Source organism: Cololabis saira, chromosome 8 (assembly GCF_033807715.1).
Source record: "Cololabis saira isolate AMF1-May2022 chromosome 8, fColSai1.1, whole genome shotgun sequence".
In the NCBI taxonomy this organism is placed as follows: domain Eukaryota; kingdom Metazoa; phylum Chordata; class Actinopteri; order Beloniformes; family Belonidae; genus Cololabis; species Cololabis saira.
In genome coordinates, this window is record NC_084594.1 from 23,357,534 (window position 1) to 23,379,745 (window position 22,212).

General features: G+C 39.2%; 1 protein-coding gene across 1 annotated transcript; it reads left to right on the forward strand.

Annotated features, from left to right (window-relative positions):
• Nucleotides 1–964: 964 nt before the first annotated feature.
• LOC133448613 (macrophage-stimulating protein receptor-like) lies at nt 965–16,108 on the forward strand. Its single transcript, XM_061727308.1, has 21 exons — nt 965–1,084; nt 1,693–2,982; nt 4,945–5,121; nt 5,289–5,408; nt 5,525–5,695; nt 5,802–5,968; nt 9,511–9,640; nt 9,757–9,893; nt 10,007–10,186; nt 10,329–10,407; nt 10,489–10,710; nt 10,806–10,952; nt 11,037–11,199; nt 11,387–11,476; nt 11,846–12,055; nt 12,181–12,261; nt 12,379–12,560; nt 12,676–12,785; nt 13,506–13,671; nt 13,750–13,886; nt 14,122–16,108. The coding sequence occupies exons 2-21, from the start codon at nt 1,777–1,779 to the stop codon at nt 14,351–14,353; spliced, it is 4,107 nt and encodes a 1,368-aa protein (XP_061583292.1). The 5' UTR covers nt 965–1,084; nt 1,693–1,776; the 3' UTR covers nt 14,354–16,108.
• Nucleotides 16,109–22,212: the final 6,104 nt, after the last annotated feature.

Sequence of the window (22,212 nt, forward strand, 5' to 3'; positions counted from 1 at the left end):
CCATGATCGGCTGTGGTTACCCACAAAGTAAAGGTGAAAGAAGTTGTTTTGTATTTGGATGACCACTTATTGTTTCATATCAGTCATTTACGATATGCATATTGTTATTAAGCTTATTTACTGTATTTTTATTCCTGTATGTATTTTTTATTTGTTTGCTTATACGATTTAATCAAATTCAAGACAGCAATAACAATGTACAAGGCACACAACCAGATGCTCCCAAACTGTATCCTGGAGTTGTTCCAGGTGAGGGAAAGCAGGCACAACCTAAGGGGCTATGGCATTTTTGAGCAGAAATGGCCAAGAACAAAAAAAATGTCAAGGTGTATCAGTGTCGAAGGGGTGAAACTATGGAACCGCCTGGATGAGGAACTAAAAAAAAGTAGCTCAATTTATAAATTAAAAAAAAATTATAAATCTAAAATAATGGATAAATATAGAACACAAATATAAATTATGTCTAAATTATGCAACTTTCCTCCTGCAGCTATCCTCAAATCGTGAGTGACCACATTTATTTTCTTCTCTTCTTTGTTTATTTTCTTTGTTTTGTTCATTCGTTTCGTTTTCTTCTTATTAGTATCTTTTTGTTTCTGAAGTCTGCCTTTGTTGAAAAGGATAGGCAAAATAAGCCATGAGGCTTCAGCCTATACCTTTTTGGTCAAAAAAAGGAAATGTGTACATATATATAATATATATATTTATACCTGTGTATACTGTACATATACAGTGTGTATATGCAAACATCTTAAAATGTAAATGACCAAAACAAAATAAACTAAACTAAACTAAACTAAACTAAACTGTAATGTTTTCTTGTGCAGTCACTTCCAGAGTGTGGTTTCGTTGTGCTTTTATTTTGACGGCATCTCTGAGATCCTGTTTTTGTCTTTAGAAGGTAACTTAGTGCAATTTCCACAAGCAGTTTGGTGCCAGACCAAGAGCAAGTCTGACACTGTCAGGTGAACCCGCCCGGTGAGTGGAACTACTCTGTCACAGGACGTTTTCTCCCCAAAAAACAAAAAAACCCTTTTGGAGCCCGTTTAACAGATTTCAGAGACGCGTCGGTCAGTGAAAAGCGGTAAGACTTTCTTTACGTTCTGTAGTACGTTTGATACTACGCCTCCCAGTTTATATTTTAATTTAATTTTAATTAAATAGTTACAGTTATGAAAAAGGGTTAGTATTTTTTTCAAATGACTCATTATTATTTTTCAATCACAAGGTGCCTGAAGCCTAATCCTAACATGGCTATGAGCAAAATCGTATATATAAAAGTTACACAATCTGTTGCTTAGGTTTGACCTAAGTAGTGTAGTTATTACTCTGTATTTATTTTGTTGGCATGCACAGGCCTCAACATTTCCGTTATTGCCCCATATTTTGTATTAAGTCATCTCGAATCTGCTTTCTTATTTCTCTTTACCCAAACCCACATTTTTCACTGACTTAGTCATATTAATAGAGACACAGGATTTAATTACTATACTTGCACGTCAAAGATATGTATATGATTGATTTGAAAAGAAATGACAACAGGGGACAACAGGGACCCCCCCCCCTCATGAATTTCTAGGCTTTTTGTCAATATAAACAGGTTAAATAAATCACTGCAGAATTTATGAATTTGAATGTTATGACCTTAAGTCTGTTAAATCTCAACATTCCCTCTCTGTTTTCCCCTCACAGAGTCCCCGCTGCTTCTTCAGGATGTTCTTTTTCAGGAAAGTCTCTTGTAGGTAGCACTGAATCACAGCGAGCTGTGACGTGGAGATGGTCATTTTGACTGCCTTGCTTACGCTATGCATATGGATACAAACGGAAACTGCCTCTGGACAGCATGCGTGTCCCTCTGCTCGTTGGAGGATGGTGGATTTCACCACGGACTATTTCCTCCCCTACTTCCAAACGGACAAACCCATCCAGAACATTGCACTGAACGGGGAAAGCCCTCCAACAGAGGTGTATATTGGATACCAGAATGCAGTTGTGGCAGTTGATGACTCAATGAAAAAAATATGGGAATTGAAAACTGGACCTCTGGGGAGTCCTGACTGTGAAAGCTGTCAGGTGTGTGATACAGAAAGGGATCCCGATGATCCAGTGGACACAGACAATGAGGTTCTCCTTATGGATCCTGCTGGATTTTTCTTGCCATACTTGTACATTTGTGGAAGTACTCAGCATGGAGTCTGTTACTTTATTGACACCAGTGAGCTGCCGCCCAAGCCGAAATGTTTCTACAAGAAGGAACAAAACTCTCTGATCAACTGTCCCGATTGTCTGGCAAGTCCCCTCGGCACTAAAGTCACCATCGTTGAACAGGGAAGGACCTCGCTCTTTTTTGTGGCGGCCTCCGTCAATGACAGAGTAGCACAGAGGTATCCCAGGAGGTCCGTCTCAGTGGTGAGGCCACTTTCAACTGAAGATGGTTTTCAAATGGTCATGGATGGTCTGACAGTGCTGCCCGCTCTACGTCAATCATACAGCATTGAATACATATATAGTTTTTCCACCAAGGAGTTTGTGTACTTTCTGTCTCTACAGAGGGAAAATCCCTCCAAGAGCAATTCAGCTTTTCAAACTCGTCTGGGACGACTGCCCATTTTAATCCCAGAAGTGTGGATGTACAGAGAGGTGGTCTTGGAATGCCGCTATGAACCCAAACGCAGGAGGAGACGGGGAGAGGGTTTCAGGGACATTGTGTATAACGGGCTCCAGGCGGCACATTTAGGGCGAGCGGGGAAGGACTTGGCTGATGAGCTGAGGGTGGACGAGAAGGAGGATATTCTGTACGGGGTGTTTGCAGAGGTCAATGAGCGTGGGGAAGTACAGAAAAGCTCAGCTCTGTGCGCTTTCCCTTTGACTAAAGTCAACCACGCGATTGAGATGGGCGTGGAGTCCTGCTGCAAGGCAGGTAAGGAGCAGCTGTCCAGAGGCCTCTGCCACTTCCAGGCATGTGAGAACTGCCCTCATGAAGTGAGTAACTCTTTATGCAGATTATTACACCTTCGCACTGACAGGAAGTGACCAGGCATTGTGTAATGTATTACCTGTAATCAGAGCAACGTAGCGCAGAATTTTTATATGATCTTGAGCAATGAAAGATAGCATATCAATACAGGAACTATGGTTCGTCCATATCATAAATCTTGAACACCTGTGTCAACTCTGAGAGGTGTGTATAGATGTGAATGAGTGTCTGTGAGCGAGAGGAAGAGCGGTTCCAGATGACAGAACAGGGAAGGGTGGATGAGTCACCTGTGCGACCCACATTGCCATACCTTATCTCTGTTCTGTATCATTTATAAGACTCAATCTTTCCCAGTCCCCCGGAAGGAGCAGTCGTAAGATTTGTTATGAAATCATCCGCAACAGTCCTGCGCTTAACAAAATGCTCATTATTGACACAAGGTTAACATTTTTCTAGATTACTGTTTTTGAAATTCATTGCACTTAACACTTAACTGATAAGCCTCTAGAGGAAAAACACATTTGAAGATAAAGCTATTTATTTGATATATAGATTAAAACTTGTGGTAAGAAGAACGGCTTTATCGCTACACCGACAGGTTTCAGCTTGTAGCTTTGATCAGGGCCCACAAGCCAAACGGTACTGATTTGAATAAAAAGAAAAACAAAAAGTTGTCTTTTGTGTTGAAAGTGTTGGAGATCTTCACTTTTTGGCCCTTGTCAGTGCACCTTTGAAGTTAGTGAAGTACAATTTCAGTTTGAGCTGGGAGACATTCCTGATAGAAAAAGGTGTGGTCTTTCTCTTTCATTGAGCTCTATGTGTGTCTTTTGTGCTCGTGCAGATATGTGAACACCTACAGGAATGAGTGCCAGCAAGCCCAATCCATAAATCCTGATGATTGGGTGGGGGCTTAAGTGAAATAAATAACTTAATATATATGTTTACATTGATACATGGCGGTGTAAAGTGTAGAAAAGGGGGGGGGGGGGGGTACATCTCTGGGATAAAAGCTGTCCTTCATCCTTGTGGTATTAAATCAATTCAAATCAAATCAAACTTTATCTATATAGAACTTTTCATACAATAGTAATGCAAAGTGCTTTACATAATAAAATCAACATTTAACATATACAAACACACACTCATGGTTGAAAACACACATCTGGTCATTTCCACACATCCTCACGTTAATACCCACACAGCACACATATACACACACACACACACACACACACACACACACACACACACACACACACACACACACACACACACACACACACACACACACACACACACACACACACACACACACACACACCATACTCCATACCCCAGATAGACATTAAAACATAATCATGAACATCATAGATAACATGATAAATAAATATTAGAATAAAAACAAATGAGGGAAAATTATATTTCATTTACACGGTCGGTTCAAGCTGTTTGTAAAAACTTGCACAGCTGTATCTGAGACCTGGGACAGGTTACTGCCAGGAAGCAGACTGGGGCATGCTGGAGCAGGCCAGTTAACTCCTTCACAGTGGAATGTTTACCATCAATTTACCGTATCCTGTTTTCTTTTTTCTTTTCTGTTTTCATTTAGCCTCTCTGACTCATGCTTTACAAACAAGCTAATACTTTGTCACCTTGTGTTTTATGTGCCCTGAAGTATAGCAACTCCAGTTTCATTACCAGTTAAAATGCACTGAAAGTCAACAGAGCTGGTCGTTTTATGACTCTTCCCTCCTCCACCTTGTTAGTATATGACTGGCAGCAAGGCCAGAGCACTTCCTCTTTAAGTGAAGTCTATTTATCCTCTCCGTTTCACTTCTTTTGAAGTTACTTCATGTATATACAGTATGACTGATTTGAGGGACCCTGGTTCTGATGGAGGCAGATACGCTGAATTTAAAAGCGAAAGTGTATGAATTGTTAGTTATGTGCTTCTCCTGCTTGAACAGAACTCCGAGGGGAACAACACTTGCAGCGCCAAACCGACACTGGTGTCAAAGCCACACTACAGAGTAGACCTGTTCAACAGCCAAATGAGAGATGTCCTGTTCACTGCAGTCCTCGTCAGCACTATTGGGAATCATACAATTGGACATTTTGGCACCTCAGAAGGCAGAATACTGCAGGTAACTACGATTTGTGTCATTGTGTTAGTGAGGGTATACGTCGTGTACACTCACGGTGCGTAAATACAGAACATTATACAAGTTTATCTGCTGTCTGCATGTGCATGTTATGACTTCCAAGTGTGAGAAAAACCTCATGATGTTTCCTCTCTGTTTTACTGGTTTAGGTGATTCTGTCACTGTACCGGCCTATTGTTTTTGCCAACTATTCACTGGGGGAGACAGCAGTTTCCAGGACAGCAGCTGTGCACTCAAATGTTTCTCTACTATTTGTGGCTGGAAATAAGGTAAAAAAAACTGTTGAAAAGTTGACTGTCTAAAAACTGTTGTATGCACCCATTTATTGTTGGACTTTTTCTTTCCTTTTTTTTTTTGACTTTTCATCACTCTCTCCCTGATCAAGATGTTCAAGGTTTCTTCTGCAGGACCAGGGTGCACCCATTTTCTGACGTGCTCCGTTTGCTTGACGGCTCCCCGCTTCATGAACTGTGGCTGGTGTTCAGGGAAGTGCTGCAGAAAGCATGAATGTGTCTCACAGTGGAACCAACACTCTTGTGCACCTGTCATAACTGAGGTAGATAAGCCACTAGGCATAAATGATTAGCCATTGCATGAATTTTAACTACACTTGTGCAGAAACACAGATTACTTTTGCTTCACGGTTGTACTTTTCTTTGTAGTTTTTCCCGAAAACGGCACCCGCTGGTGGAGAGACAGAAGTGACGCTGTGTGGCTCAGAATTTCAGTCTCCGCGGCGACCAGCCATCATCAGTGGCCAAACTCACATCATCACAGTGGGATCTGGAACTGTGTGTGCTGTCTTGCCTGAAAAGAGCAGTTGTGAAAAGTGAGTAGCAAAATATCGGCATCCTAAACTAAAGAAATACTCTGAAAATCAAACCTATTGAGCCATTTGTGATGCCACAAAATATTTAAATGTATTTTAAGTTATAGTAACACAAATTGTAGGCTTTGTGTTTTGTTAACACAGGTGCCCAGAAGCAGTTAGCTGATAATGCGGGACAGATGTATGTTTATATATATATATATATATATATATATATATATATATATATATATATATATATATATATATATATATATAGATGTAGATATATAGATATAGAGATATAGATAGATATATAGATATAGATAGATATATATTAGTCTTAATTGGGTAAGCAGGATAGAATAGGTCGCTATATTGATCTGTCCATTTTAGTTTATTGCAGAGAATACTCAAATAGTAAAATTACATTCTAAACTTCTATGACTGTATATAGAGTATATTTAATTATCAGACAACATGATGGCTATGTATCAAATTTAAAATGTGGGTTAATTATGAATACACTGATAGTGTTTATTGTTAGATGCATTATCTTTATCTAACCTATTGCCATGCATAATTTATAATTTTCTGCCTAAATGTCTTTAGTAATTGTAGTGATAATGTGTTTTTCTATTCTTTACACATTTCCATTCAAACAACCTGGCCCTGTTACTAAGCCACCTCACAGCAAAAAAGTCCTGGTTCAAATACCAACTGGGGTGTTTTTGGGTGGAATTTGAATGTTCTCTGTACCTGTGTGGGTACAGAGAGTCCACAGTCCAAAAACATGCGTGTAAGGTCGATCGGTGGTTCGAAATTGTCCATAGAAACGAGTGTGAGGGTGTATGGTTGGGTTGTTTGTCTTGTTGGTGTCTTGTTGGTGCCTCTGTGGCCCTGTGATGACTTAGTGACGTGTCCACATTCCCTTTGCCCGATACATTTGTTTTGGAAACTGAGGTAACATACTTGGTAGTCACCCAGAATTCCGCGTGTTACTTATTTTACTTCAAATACTTCGTGTTACTTTACGTCTGTGAGGGAAGGAATTTCGCTTTAAGATTTTCCAATATTGTTCGTATGTAGGCTATTCATGGCATCCGTATTCCCATGGAAGCACCTTGAGTAATTTTTCCTTTGTCAAAGTGTGTGACAACCATGTCCCTGTTATATTTTAGTTTACTTTTTGAATGATGTTTTCATACGCCTACTTCAACTGCTTCCAATGAGTGGAATATATTATATATATCACCAGCAAGAGTGCACCTGAGAGAAAAGCGATTGTTGTGGATGATATGCAATAAATATTTAGATAATACATTCACTCGCTATCCAAAAGCAGAGGTTGTTATATATCAGTGCAAAAATGTCAGGTAGTAATTTACATAGACCTAACGGAGTCAGCTCAGAGTGAGATTACACACAGCATGGCAGCATTACGGAGTCATCGAGTGGCAGTATTGTCGTTGTTAAAAGCTGCATGATCCATAATGTCAGCTCACCTGGGCTCTTATCTCCCCTTTGTTTCACATCTGTTGCAAGATCCCAAAGGCACAATAGAGGCACAATGAAGGTGGACAACAATTCTGCCACAAGGTTGTTCACATATAAAAGGAGGCTAATATTGGTGCATTAGTCCTGCCTGCAAAGTGTTGTGTCTAAGGGGCTACTGTCACTAAAGATGAACAACATCATCTGTAGACTTTTAATTAACATTTTAGATTTCTCAGTCCTGCAGAAATGTTGTTTCAGTCTCCTTTGTGACTTTTGAGAATGATGTTAAGTGTCTCGCTGAGTGGCCAAATATAGTATAGTTTGATGGACCCATTTCTTTGATCCATAGAATTCAGTAGAGGACAAGATAAAATGGAAAATGAATGATTCATTGTAAAAAAAAAAAAAAGGAGACTTCATAATTTCTTGAGGCCCCATTTGAGATAATGTGGAGGATGTACTGATGACCTGTTTGTGAGAATTAAACAATACGGTTGAGCTTTCTGTAGACCTGTAAGTCAGGATGGTATTAAATCAAAGATCTTTTGAAAGATCTGAAAAAAAAAACCCCATCTCCAACTTGTCAGGGTTGTAATCCCAGCACAAATACACAGAATCAAACTGGATTTATTTAAGTCTTTGGGCAAAACACTTAAAATATCCACCGGTGCAGGTAGATCCTGATATCTGTAGATGCCAACTCACTACTGCTGAAATACTGTAGAAAGAGAGATCCATTTAGAGAATTGGGTTCAGTCGAGATCGTCAGTCGAGATCTTCAGTCGAGATCGTCAGTCGAGATCGTCAGTCGAGATCGTCAGTCGAGATCGTCAGTCGAGATCGTCAGTCGAGATCGTCAGTCTCTCCTGGTGTTGCTCTCTGAACTACTGCCCCTGTTAGCAGGGCCAGGACAGAGAACCCTGGAGAGTCTTGCATGGCAAAGAGACAATCTGGCAGTGAGCAAAAAGGAGAGTGGAGCTTATATACCTTCTTGATTGCTGAGGAGCTGCAGCTGGGAGAGCAGATGAATGGAGTGAGTGAGGAGGTGGGCGTGGCTAACGAGGTGGGCGTGGCTAACGAGGTGGGCGTGACTGGCAGATGGAGTGAGCAGGAGAGGGGGGAGTGGAAAACCACTGAAGGCAGGTCTGAGCGGAGGACTGACCATGACAGCCCCACCTCTCCTTCCACAGTAGAGTTCCCAAAATCCAGTCCTCTGGGGCAACAGCCCTGCATATTTCAGATGCCTCCTTGCTCCATAACACTGGACTGAAATAAAGGAACCACCATCTGCTTGCCAACAAGGTCTGCACAAGTCTAATGAGCCATTCATTTGAATCCAGTGTGCTTGATTGAACGCTGCTCTGCTCTGCAGTTTAGCAGAAACCACACACCACTGCAATACTGTGGTATTTAAAGCAGTATTTACATGTCAGCTATGGTTGTTTAGAAACATGGATGCCTTCATTATTTTATATATGGGTAGTTGAATAGGTCTGGAGACACCAGCAATATGAACATAATCCCAACTGATGTGTGTATTTAAGAAACAAGCCAATGGTTACTGTTCCATGACAACTGGAGATCCATGGTTTCTCTGTAGAAATGGAAACACATTTCAGAAGGACAGTCATCAGTGTGCTCTCCTTCAATCATCCATTTAAGGTAGAGCAGTCACACAGAAGCAAATCCTCCTTAAATGTCATGTCGTACCTTCCTGGGAACTTTCTTTTACTACTAGAGGTAGTTCCTGGGAACTACCTATAGAAGTACGTCAATTAATCTAAACACACATAATGGAAAGTCTTTGGTCTGATGAGGTTAAGATTGTTTAGTCGGGCCACAAAACAAGGTGGTGGAAGCATCATCCTGTGGGAACACAAGAAAACAAGATGAATGGTTCAGTTTGTCTTGTAGGATTACTCCCAGAAAGATTTTAGGCTCCCATTGGTTTCCAGGCTGTTCTGAAAACTGTCTGTACTGGATCTACTGGTGTTCACATCTATTTTTTAAGCTCTAGGCTCACTGGAATATCTCTTGACACATTATTACTTGTGTTTCTAATGCAGGCTAGTCTGCAGAATTAAGGAAAAAGAACCAAACCAGAACCTTAACATCACCTTGGAAGTACATGAAGGAGAAGTAGAGGGCCAATACTCAATTGAGGGAACAGCTCAGATGTCTGGCTTCTCTGTTGTGGTGAGAATGACACCTCTTGTGCAGTTTTTTTAATGACTTGATAACCCCTTATATATTTAGTATTTTTTGATGAAAATAAGATTGTAAAGTGATGTATTTATTCTCCATCTCATCAGGAGCCCACCATAACAGACATCCAACCTGATTATGGTCCTATGTTTGGAGGAACAGAAGTTACACTAACAGGCAAATACCTTAATTCTGGAATCCAAAGAGATGTTGTTTTTGCAGACAAAAAGTGCACGCTTCAAAGGTAATAAATGAAGACAGCTATTGAAGATCGTGTTTACTTCAACTACTTGGATAGGATCTCAGAGTTGTGAGGTATGACACATTTTTTCTTCACGTGATTTCATTCGCTTTCAGTGTTTCTGAAGGAGCAGGGATTTTTTCTTCAATCATCTGCCGTACAATTGCTGCGGAAAGCGTCAGTGACGTATCTGTGGAAGTCTTTATTGATGGCCTTCAAGTGACCGCCGCAAAGAAGTTCTCCTACAAGAAAAATCCTGTCATAACCTCTGTGCTTCCCAACTGCAGTTTCCAAAGGTGAGACCCTGACTTTGTACATTTGATGGATTTGTGCACAACTGAAAATAACTTCAGCTTCATCATTATAATTATCATTATCATTATTATTATTTGAGTTTGAAATTAAATGATTGACATGGTGTCATATACCTTCACACAGAGGCTCCAGGCTGGTGATAAAAGGTCAGAATCTTGACTCGGGCCACACAGTGGTAGTTCAATATACTTCCCTTCAACGGGTAAGTGAACTCTTTGATCTCAAGATTTAGATTTCTTACACTGATTTTAAAACAATAAATCATATGTTTATCTCACTTGAGGTCTGCAATGGCACAAAAAATGCCACACATATGGAGTGCTGGGCCCCAGCGTTTCCAAAGGAGGAAAAGTTAGAAACAGGAGAGCTTTTGATTCACATAGATGGAAAGAGAGATCTCTGGAAGAGACCCTTCGCCTACCACCCCGATGCTACAGTCATTCCCTTTGAAACGGAGGGCAATCTTTTACATCTAAAACCAGGAGATACTGAAGTTTCACTACATGTATGTTCGACAAACTGACAACAGCAATAATACACAATATACATGCACACATCAATCTAACTGTCTTTCAACATTTCTTTTCAAATAAATAACAGCACAACAAACTGAGTTCAGTTTGCGACTGTATGGAAATCAAAATGCAGATTGGAAGTGAGTTCTGTAAGGCTCAGGTTCTGACAAATGAACTGACCTGCAGGATTTCTAAAGGTCTGGTTATTCCCAGAGATGGACTGCCTGTCTGGGTAAGAATTAAACTAATTTAACTTTCCAAACTGATGCCGAATAAAATATTGAATAAAAGAAAATACTCCACTTCGTCTCTACAGGTTTCTGTAAATGGAGACGTTTATAACGTGGGAAGAGTAGTCTATGGCAACAACAGCAATCCCACTGCAATTCTGGGCATTGTCCTGGGCATCATTACTGCGCTCGTGGTCGGAGCGGGCCTCGCATTAGCAGTGATGATTTATTTAAGGAAGAAAAAAAGAGGTGAGAGACATTCTGCTTTTTCTTTACTCATTTGACCACATTGGTGTGATGTACCAATATTTTGCAAAAAGATGAGCCATACTTTTGCTGAATTCTCTCTCTCTGTATAATCAAGTGTGCCTTTTTCCTGAAATATTTTCATGGTTTATTGCTCTTTGATTTTTATCTATCAATCGTATGCTTTCAGCCAGCATCGAGAATCGTTTATCAGCAACGCTGTCTCGCAACCGCATGAGCAGCCGTATGACCTCGTCTCCAACTGGTGACTATAGACGAGGTGAGGCATCCACATTCGTGAAATCTTCATAACAACATAAAGTAAAGGGTCATAACATTTTCCAGTTTGGTAAAATTATAAACATCCAACATCCAGTTTAAAAGAAAAACTTAAGAGCCCAATGAAGGTGCTAACAAAAACATGACGTAACGCCCCAGGATGTGGGCAAAAAGTACAAGGAAAAAAAGGTTTAATATCACTTAAACAGCTACATCGTGATAAAAGAGTACCCCAGACTGAGTCTTTCAGAAGTAAAGACAGGGAGGGGCATTTCCAGTTTGTCAACATTTATGTATGCAACTAAACAAATAGTTTAAGTGTAATAAGTTTTGTTTTTTTCCTGAATTGTTATTTTGTCATGTGCATTAGTGGATCTGTCCAGCCAAACATCAGGTTCAGGAGGCGTCGCCTTCCATGGTTTGTTGTACTCTGCCAGCTACGATCACCTGGCTGTTCCTTTAATGACACAGGACAGTCTCTCGATGGTCAGTTTGAGTTCTGATCTGCTCGAAGAGGTCAAAGATGTGCTGATCCCTGCTGAGATGCTCAGAATTGAGGATAGCAATATTATTGGAAAAGGCAAGCCATCAGTAATTTCTTTCTTCCTTTGTTGCCTCCATCATAATAGATACTTTAGAAAAAAATTACAATTCTATTTAGCCTCTCTTTCTTGTTCTATTAATTAATGAATAATTGTCCTACAGGTCACTTTGGAACAGTTTATCATGGATACCTTGTAGACAGCAATAAGCGAGAGACCCACTGTGCTGTTAAATCATTGAACAGTAAGTAAAATATTAATCTAAATGGAATTATCATCATGCTGGCTCTGGTGGACTTGTTCCTGTACTGTGTGTGTGTGTGTGTGTGTGTGTGTGTGTGTGTGTGTGTGTGTTTTAAAGGGATTACAGACTTGACTGAAGTAGACCAGTTCCTCAGAGAGGGAATCATCATGAAAGGATTCGACCACCCAAACGTGCTGTCACTGTTGGGCATCTTGCTGCCTAAAGAAGGGCTCCCTCTGGTGGTTCTCCCGTACATGAGTCATGGAGACGTGCGTCATTTCATCCGATCCGAGCAAAGGGTAAATCAGACAATCAAACCTCCGGATGACTAACCGGGTCGGATGTTTTACTTTTTCATACTACAAACTTGAGGTTGGTCATCGTCTCTATTTACAATGTTTGTGTCCTTCACAGAACCCAACGGTGAAAGATCTGATTGGATTTGGGCTCCAGGTTGCCAGGGGCATGGAGTACTTAGCCCAGAAGAAGTTTGTTCATAGAGACCTGGCTGCACGCAACTGCATGTGAGTATACTCCATTTACCGATCTGTGAGTGCTCTTAGAAATACTTAATGAGCTTTACACAGTGGGTGTACTGAGATCCACTAGAAGCCCTCCAGTTGATTTATTCATTTGACAACCTTGTTCTTGCTTTGAGGCTACCAAGTTAAAAGAAAAACAACAACAACGACAAAAATGAAATTTCAGACCTTTTTAACTGCAAGTTAGCTAACTCAACCTATGCTATTGAATTATTTATTTATTATTCAATTAACCAGGCGTGAAACTTTAGTGGTGCTCTTCTTTTTTAAGCACAGTTGCAGCATCTCTTCCTAAAAGATTTCAAGGGAAGACACCAGACAACATTTTAATTGTGTTAGTATGTCATCAATTATAGTTTTATGTATGGAGAAATGTAAAAAACAAACTATTCTAGTTATAGATTTTACACTTCCCATTCTTATCCCTCTCATTCACATCTCTGAAGACTAAAGAATGTAAAGGTGGCATCACTTTGTGTTAACCTTTTGGGTAATTAGCTGGAAATGTCATGTTGTAACGACTAATGCACACTTTGTGAATAATAAAGCGTTCGATAATGTTTCATCAGTTTGAAATGTGTTCTTTGATTAATGTGTTTTCTACTTTGGGGAGTAGTAGAAACATTTTTACAACCACTGGTGGTCAAAAACTACATAAACTAAATGGTATAGATCCTCTGATAAGATATTGCCTCTTTCCAGGCTGGATGAAACCTTCACGGTGAAGGTGGCTGACTTTGGCATGGCAAGAGATATTTATGACAAGGAGTACTACAGCATTCAACATCACAAACGGGCAAAGCTTCCAGTTAAGTGGATGGCCATTGAAAGCCTGCAGACACAGAAATTCACAACCAAGTCTGATGTGGTGAGTGTGCTCCATATGCAAAAATCCATTTTTACCTGCAGGATTTGTATCTTATTGAAATGCATATCTGGTTGCCAGTGGTCATACGGCATCTTGCTGTGGGAGCTACTGACTAGAGGTGCGAGCCCATATCCCTATGTAGATCCCTATGACATCACACACTACTTGTTGAAGGGTCGTCGACTTCCCCAGCCACAGTATTGCCCAGATACTCTGTAAGTATCATACTAGCACTCTATTGCTGTCCCACAACATGATTGTCACGGTACAACTTCTTATAAATTGTATTCAGTTTTCATTATGAAGAATAATCAGTTACAGCTATTGGATGGATTGACTTAGTTCCATGTTTTTTTTACAAAGGTCATTATTCTGTATTTTATTTATCTAGTTTCACATTTTCTCACATATTTTCTCATTCATTCATTTATGCTATGAATCGTCCCACAGCTATTCAATCATGCTGTCCTGCTGGGACCTGGAGCCGGACTGCAGACCCGGCTTCCCTCGCTTGGTTACAGAAGTAGACCACGTCCTGTCCGGTCTGGAAGGAGAGCACTATATCAATTTGAAGGTTACCTACATAAATGTAGACCAGCCAAGGCCTTACCCCTCGCTGACTGGCTCCGCCGACGAGGCTGAGGCCTCAGACCTTGACTCAGACAGTAACGCTGCCAGCTGAGGCTGCAACAACACCAGACTCCTGGAGAGGATCACAGAAGATAAGAGATAAGAGATGAGAAGATTGCACGAAAGAGATGACTTCTCATTAAAGGAATTGTTGAACATGTCTACAAACCTGAGCCTATAGAACAGTTGACTACTGATTTAAGCGATGTTGTAGACACTATGAACTCTTTCTGAAGACAAAAATGGCGCTGGAGGTTTGTTATCATTTCAATTTGTAGCAGAGTGGGGATGTCAAATATTTTTCTGAAGCACAAGTATGAATGAGACAAAATGAATGTAGCATGTTTTTGCTCTCAGAACTAAGGTGGTAGAGGGTAGTATGACCATGTCTTCACATATGTGTCTTTGAGTATTTAACTGTTAATTGACAGGATCTGTGACTGCTGATTGACTGTCCAAGGTCAACTTTTTTTCTTGTATATATCATGTAAGCCACATCCTACCATAGCGTCTACAAAATGTGAGGTTAATGTTAATGTTCTCAGTAACCAAATCTTCACCCTCTGAATCACGAAGAGCTAGCTGTGCTGCCCAGAAACACTTGTAATTCCTGCTGGTGCCACTAGAGGGCAGCCGACGACTCATTCTGAGGAGTGTGAGACTCAACGATGCAGTGATGCTCTGCGGTAAAGTGCACACAGCAAACAAAGGTGCTGCACATACAGTTCAACTACATTTATCTGCATCTGAAATATCCAAACGCAGGGTCCTCCCCTGAACAAGTAGAACAAGTTGAGACTTTCAGAGGATTCATATCAGCACTGCATACTGTGGGAATCATTTTGGGGAGTTTGATTCTTGCATGTAATTTAAATAATTCCACAATGAGATCAAAAAATCCAAGACAAATTCATAATACATGTACTGATTTTTCCCACTGCTACGGTGGCATTGCTTATACAGTTTAACGATAACAGTCAAATTTTCATAAGGGATAATGGATTTGTGCTCATATACTTTAATATGGTAATTGCTACGTTTCTTTCTTTTTTCAATACAATACTATTTTTTCTTCCGCTAGGGTGCGCAAGTTATGAATTACACAAACACTTTTCGAGATGTGCCCTTAAAAGAAATTCCTTTGCCTTAGTCTTACTCTGAATAAGTATGAAATAAAACCAGAAATTAAAGTTATTTCACCTTTAATAAAAAAGTAACTTTTCTTTTTTTTTGTTTGGAAAAAGAGGGGAACATCCCTCAATAGCAAGCAAAAGAACAACAGTTCTTCATGAGAGGGAATTATCACGGCTGAACAAGAAAAGGATGCTGAGCACAGCTTCTTAAAACAGTTTGTTTTTTTCATTTTTCTTTCTTCTTTTTAATCTCTGGAAAATGAATGATACACTTTGGTTGTATTCAGGTATACAGGGTCAGGTTTTTGATATTGCCACCAAAGGAAAAAAAAGGGTCAAAATAATGGATATTTTTCTCTGAGTAAATAGTTGCTTTGAATTTGCTTTTATACAAACGAAAAGCACATGCCTTTCGTTTGTATGTTTTTGGTCACTTCATTGATCCACACATTCAAAAATCTTATAAATCAAGAAATAATTATAATAATGACAAAAAAAAAAAGATATGGTTCCTTATCTCAACATGGTTATGCAATGCTGGAGTCTATGTCAACTGTTTTCTTTCCAGGACTGGATATTCCCAGACAGATTACCTGTCCATCACAGGGTTTTTATCTTTTTTTCACTTTACAAACCTTGTATCCCTTCAAGATGAGACCTATTCCTAAATCTAACCTTTGTGTTGTCATTATTTTATGCACACATTGCATACCCTACAGACATTTAATGCTAACATTCTGAGCAAAAATGCAATGGTTATTGTTAAAATGCTAAAAAAAAATAGAAGCCTAATAATATAACATTACTCATGCATTAAAAAAAAAAGGTACTTGTTTGTAGCACCTAACAAGAATTCATATGTCAGAAGCTTAAACCAAAGTTTTAGTATCAGATTTTTTACTTTATCACAACATTTCAAAGAGTCAGTAAACATCGGATATAGAAAGTAAAGATTGTAACAACAGGGACACAGGCACTGGAATGACAAAAGAAAGATTCGTCTTATCTTTGAAATGATATAAGTTATAATGAAAATAGAATATCATTGCTGGTTTCAAAGGATGGACCAAATACTAGCTTTAACAGCACCGTCAGACATGCTGTAAGATTAAGGGAGGTATAGGAGCTTTGTGTAAATAAGGGTGGTAGTTCACTTTCAGAGAAGAAGTGTTGATCGAAAATCCCTTTTGTGCTTTTTGTAAGTAAAATAATCAATGACTGGGTCTATACAATATATCAATTCATTGATACGGGCCACAGATGGTCAACTTACTGTATTATGGGCTTTCTTTGTAGCATTGGCTCAGATCAGAGTTAGAAATTGGCTAAACATCTACATTTCATGGAACAACTTTCTTAGAACAAACAACACCATGAATTTCCTGCAAATTATGTAACTTGTTCAAAGTGCATTGTTTGTTACAAAAGTAAATAAAAGGAAATGTCAGTGCCACCAAATAGCAGGTCTTTGTGTCACTGACATTGAACATGATGGTCAAATGGGTTTGTCATGTTGCCAGTAACAGTGTCTTCACTTCAGTGAGGTTTGTCATGAACAAGGTTTTTATTATAATCAAGTATTTGTTGCGGCATGTGAGTGTTTAAGTGGGAGTAAAGACAAGTGTTAAATTATTTAAGTTATAAATATTCTTCTAAATCCACAAATTCAGAGATTTCAAAATTCGGAACAGGTTATATATATTTCATTAGACCCTACCAATGTAGTTCCAACACCACATTTCACATAAATTCCCACAAAAATTATGTCAACTGATTAAAACCTTTGTTACATGTACACATTTTTTGCATGCTGACCTTCAGCAAGATGGGAAATATGAAAGAAAGCAAATATTTCATGATGTTGGAGAGATAGTTTACTTTAGCTCAGCTTATGACTTGTTGTACCGTTAACCATTTGAGGAATTTTGAATTCTACGTAGCATTGTTACATTTTATCCATTGCATATAGGATGAATTAATGTAATGCTTATTACTTTGAATTATATTTATTTGGATTACATGAGTCAAAAATGTTTATTGCAATCTTCTTCATACAAAGCCAGATACATTTTTCAAACAAATCTCTGGTCCACACTCCATGATAAACCTGAGGGTATGAGCATGGCACTGTAAAATGTCCACACTTACAGTATATAGTATATTGTATCACGTTTAATATTATCTAGGTTTTACAATTCCTGCACAGTCACACAGCTTTCCCTCTACAGGCCAAACACTACAAAGTATTTCTGCCTCTACAATCCCACAACGATGAGCATCTTGGGTGCAATTTGGCGGTTCAGTATACTGCTGGAGGGCATTTTGACAGAGCTGGGGATCAAATCACTAGTCGTTCAATTAGATGATGATCTCTTTCCCAACTAAGGCCTGGCAGGCCAATATCAGACTTTAGAAATTCCTGCAAAAGTCACAACCAATGTATATTTTTAGACACAGGTTATGATTAGTGAAGAGGAAATAGTTTTTTAAAGAAACTAATACTTGATAGAGTATACTAGACTAACCATCCAGGCAAAAGAGAAGGGATTCTGAGCACCAAGACCAGATTTCATATAGTATTTTCAGGAGCATGCTGCTATGTGATCACACACTGATACAATGCATGCGCACATTCACACACAGACACACATTGCACTGTATTCAAGCCTAGTAGTTTAGTGAAAGGAAATGGCTGTGCTAAACACAAAACAATTCTGTGTCAAGTCTTAAATTCTTTTCGTTGTCGTCTGTTGTATATATTCAGAAATTTTTGACACTTTTTTTTCACACTGCCTTGGTACTGGTGCAGTGTGAATTGCTGAATTCTGCAAAATATCATGCAGCAGCTGTCGTGTGATTCATGGACAAGCCGCAGTAACCATGGCTGTTGTCATTTCCTGTCAGGACTTCGGCAGACATGTCCTCCAAAAACTGACAGAGAGAGCATAACAAATGTTATTTTGACAGCTATAGGACACTTACAATTTGGTTGCCAAAATAATACTCTCCTGCACGTGAAACAGTATTATTGACTTATAGGTATTATGTTAGCACGCGAGGGCCGCAGAATATTCAATACTGCATGACATTCAAGGATCTGCATTGCACCACAATATATGAAAATGGCCTGAGAATGAAAGACAAAGCCTAACTTGATTTGCTGTTGTCGAAACACTCCTTGCAGTTTTTAATTGCAGGTGTCTGTGAATGTATTCACAGTCTGAAGCGTTTCATCAGTCCTCAAGGTCTCTCTGTTTTCAAGACGTTGGTCAGAATCATCTACAGAGGAAGAATGTGAGCATACAACAAGAGTGAGCTCACTTTTTTGCTCACTAACAAATCCACATACTGTAGGTTTTGACTGTGTCCATTTTTGCTTTTACCTTTGTATGAAATCGTCTGACATCAGATCAACACACAAAAACATGTCATGCACAGAATAATAAGTGCTTAAACAGCTTTACTTTTATGCTTTTATTTCTTGAATTTTACACTCTATTAGGAAATCACACCTTTGTAGTATAAATAGGCGGATGCTGGACTTCAAGTCCATCACAGAGTGTCACCTGTCCAGGGTGTACCCCACCTTTTGCTTAATGACAGTTGAGATGGCCTCCAGCAGGCCCCCATGACCCTGAATAGGAATGAAATGGATATAGATAATAGATGAACGGATACATAAATCAATAAAGTGAACTTCTCTGCAAAATGTCTGGCTGATATGAAGCCTCACGAATCTGTCCCCCAGGTTGAATGTGCTATCCTTGAGCTCGTGTACCATCAGCAGCTGCCTGAATAGCGAGGCAATCTTCCTCCCTCTCGCTATGCTCTTCTCCATTGTCACGTTGCAGTCAGAGGGAGGATGAAGACTTGGGAGGTCACAGATGGAGAGAAGTGTTATGTTTGTTCCTGTCTCTTCTCTCTGAGTGAATGTCTCCACAGATGGGAGTATATTGAAAGGCAAACACAAATTTGTGCAGCAGTGAAAGAACTTTAGAAACACAAGGTCAGGCACACAGGTAACTCTTTTTTTTCTTTTTCATTTTGAGTTTTTCGTCATCTGTGTACAGATTTATTTTTCTCCCCATAAAATGTGTATATTGATACCATCTTCTGAATCTTTTATTAACACAGCTACACAAACATAAAGAAATTTGATACAAATATCTCTATATACAGTTCTGATTGCAGACTGACGTACTTTACTTTTATCTATTTACATTTTTTTTTTAATTTATATATGGATTTACTTTTGCATTAATGATTAAACTGATTTCATCAAGACCCATACTTATTAAGTTCTCATACTCTGATGTAGCAACATAAAACTGCATAAATTACTTTAAAAATACATATTCGGGTAGAGGAATACTTCAAAATGCTATCTATCTATCTATCTATCTATCTATCTATCTATCTATCTATCTATCTATCTATCTATCTATCTAGAGTATAGGGTTGGTGGACACTGCTAGACTTGTATTTCTCGTGTAGGTCTTGTCAAAGCCTCGACAGTCTTTGGTCTTGGTCTTGTCTCGGTCTCGGGTCTCTCAGCCTTGCCAGGTCTCGGACTCGGATAATTGAGATGCAACAAGGTGACACAATCTTGTGATCACTAATTCTTCCTCTTGTTACCAATGTACAGTTTTGTAAACTATTCATATTATGCATTTGATTTAATGCATGTTTTGGTGCGTCTGTGTCTGTAATTAAGTAAAGCATTGTGTTTATAACAGCCTTGTTTGAATAAATATATGGCATCATTGGCCTTTGAATAATATTTGCCATTTCAGTGATACTGATATACATTGTATTTCGGCTACTACCCTGTATAATGGTAATTAATGCAATTTCAAGTCGATAATTGTGTGTATCTTTAATATTTAAAATTCATGTTTCATCTACAAATTCAGTACAATTTAAATCAGTAACATTTACTATTCATTAGACCTTTCTGAGGTGAAGGGGGTATTGGAGGCTTGTTATTTTGTTAGATGACTTTGGGACTAGTTACAGTTTTTCTCAGTTGCTTTGGTACATTTCTCAGATCATCCTCGACATTTGCAAAACAGTACGTGCATTTCTCAAAACAGTTCGTACAAATAGCAAAACACCATGGATTACCTGCAAAAGCCAGTCTCTTGCTCAAAATCCTTAGTTCATCTCTCAAAATTAAATATCTGTGTCAATGAACGTGTCAGTGCATCAGAATCACAAGTGCTTGTGTCATTGTGTACGGATAACACAGTCAAATTGCTTAGTCATGTTCCCTGTGAAGTTGTCTTGCAGTCCTATGTGGAAAAAATATAGTAATGCAAAACACAAAATTGAGTAAGATAAAATGTCACTGTATATAGTATACTTACTTTATATTGTAAAATGAAAGTAGAATACTGTATGAAGCATTACAGAAAGTATACAGTATTACAGTACAGTGCCTATTGTTAGATTACATACCTGTTCTGTCGACGAAAAGTCTGAACGATTGAGGACACAGTTGTTCTCCCAACATTTGGCTGCACCCTTCGACCAGCCTCGGCCATTGTAAGCCCATGATTGAGAACATGGTCTACAAGTGTAGCTCTTATCTCATCAGGAACGCGCATATGTCCTTGGCCTCTTCTGCCTCTTCCTCTGTTTTGCCTCCCAACTCCTCTGCCACGCAGCCTCACTCCTCTTCCTCTTCTTCTTCTCTCTGGCTGTTGACCCCGTCCAATTCCTTGTCCTTCCATTGTCAGACATTGTAACATTGTGTTGTGCTCCGGCTATATGTATACTTGCCAGCTGATAGTTCATGAGATGCACCTTTGAGCTATTTCAGAAAACTGGTTGATCATTGGTTGATCTAATGCTTGACATATTTCCCTTCATTACAGAAAGTCAAGATTCACCTGGGATCAATTTACCAATTCAGGCCAGATTTAGAAACAAAGTCTAATAGAAATGTATAGAAATATGTTGACATATTATGACAACTTGTTCAACCATTTTGCATGTAAAGACTTATGCGATGAACTAATGCCTAAATGTTGTACATTATCATTTGCATGGATGACAAATGCATTTGCAACTTGTTCAAAGAAATGAGAAACTGCTTTTTTGATGTGCACAAGTGACACAATGATGTGAAGATTGAACAAGTAGTTTTGAGAATTTCAATCCTGATCTGAGAAATGTACCAAAGCGACTGAGAAAAACTGTAATAGTAATGTCAATCCTTAAAAGCACTCGAGGCATCAAATAGTGTAAAAATAGTGATAGTGCAATTTCCACACATATTTGATGTCAGCTAATTGATGAAAACATTTATAGTGATTTCACTGATAAGACATCCACTGTGTCTGTTTTATTGTGCCTGCAGTTGAATACAACCTCACATGTAAACTTAGCAGCTGAACCCAGGATGGTGCTTATGTTCTAGAGCTCACGCAAGATGACCATGATTTTTTTGGTATCGGTCTTGGTCTTGATCTGAACTGGTCTTGGTCTTGACTTGGTCTGTCTTGGTCTTGGTCTTGATACTCTCTGGTCTTGTTAGTGTCTTTGTCTCAGTTTAGGCGGTCTTCTTGACTACAAATACACGGGGAGTGGTAGTCTAGTGGCTACAGAGGTGGGCTTGGAGGACCCAGGTTCAAGCCCCAGAATGGCAACCAAGATGAACCACCTTGGGCCGCTGAGCAAGGTTTGTTCACTAAGATGTAAGTCGCTTTGGATAAAAGCGTCTGTGCTGCTAAATGACTGTTGTAGTTGTAAATACAGACACTGCCAAGACTGAATA

Bases quoted from the DNA above. Each gene is read 5' to 3' on its own strand.
- LOC133448613 (XM_061727308.1), top strand. From the start codon at position 1,777: ATGGTCATTTTGACTGCCTTGCTTACGCTATGCATATGGATACAAACG. The intron at 5,122-5,288 runs GTAACTACGATT...TTACTGGTTTAG, and splicing joins CAGAAGGCAGAATACTGCAG to GTGATTCTGTCACTGTACCG. The intron at 10,187-10,328 runs GTGAGACCCTGA...ACCTTCACACAG, and splicing joins CCCAACTGCAGTTTCCAAAG to AGGCTCCAGGCTGGTGATAA.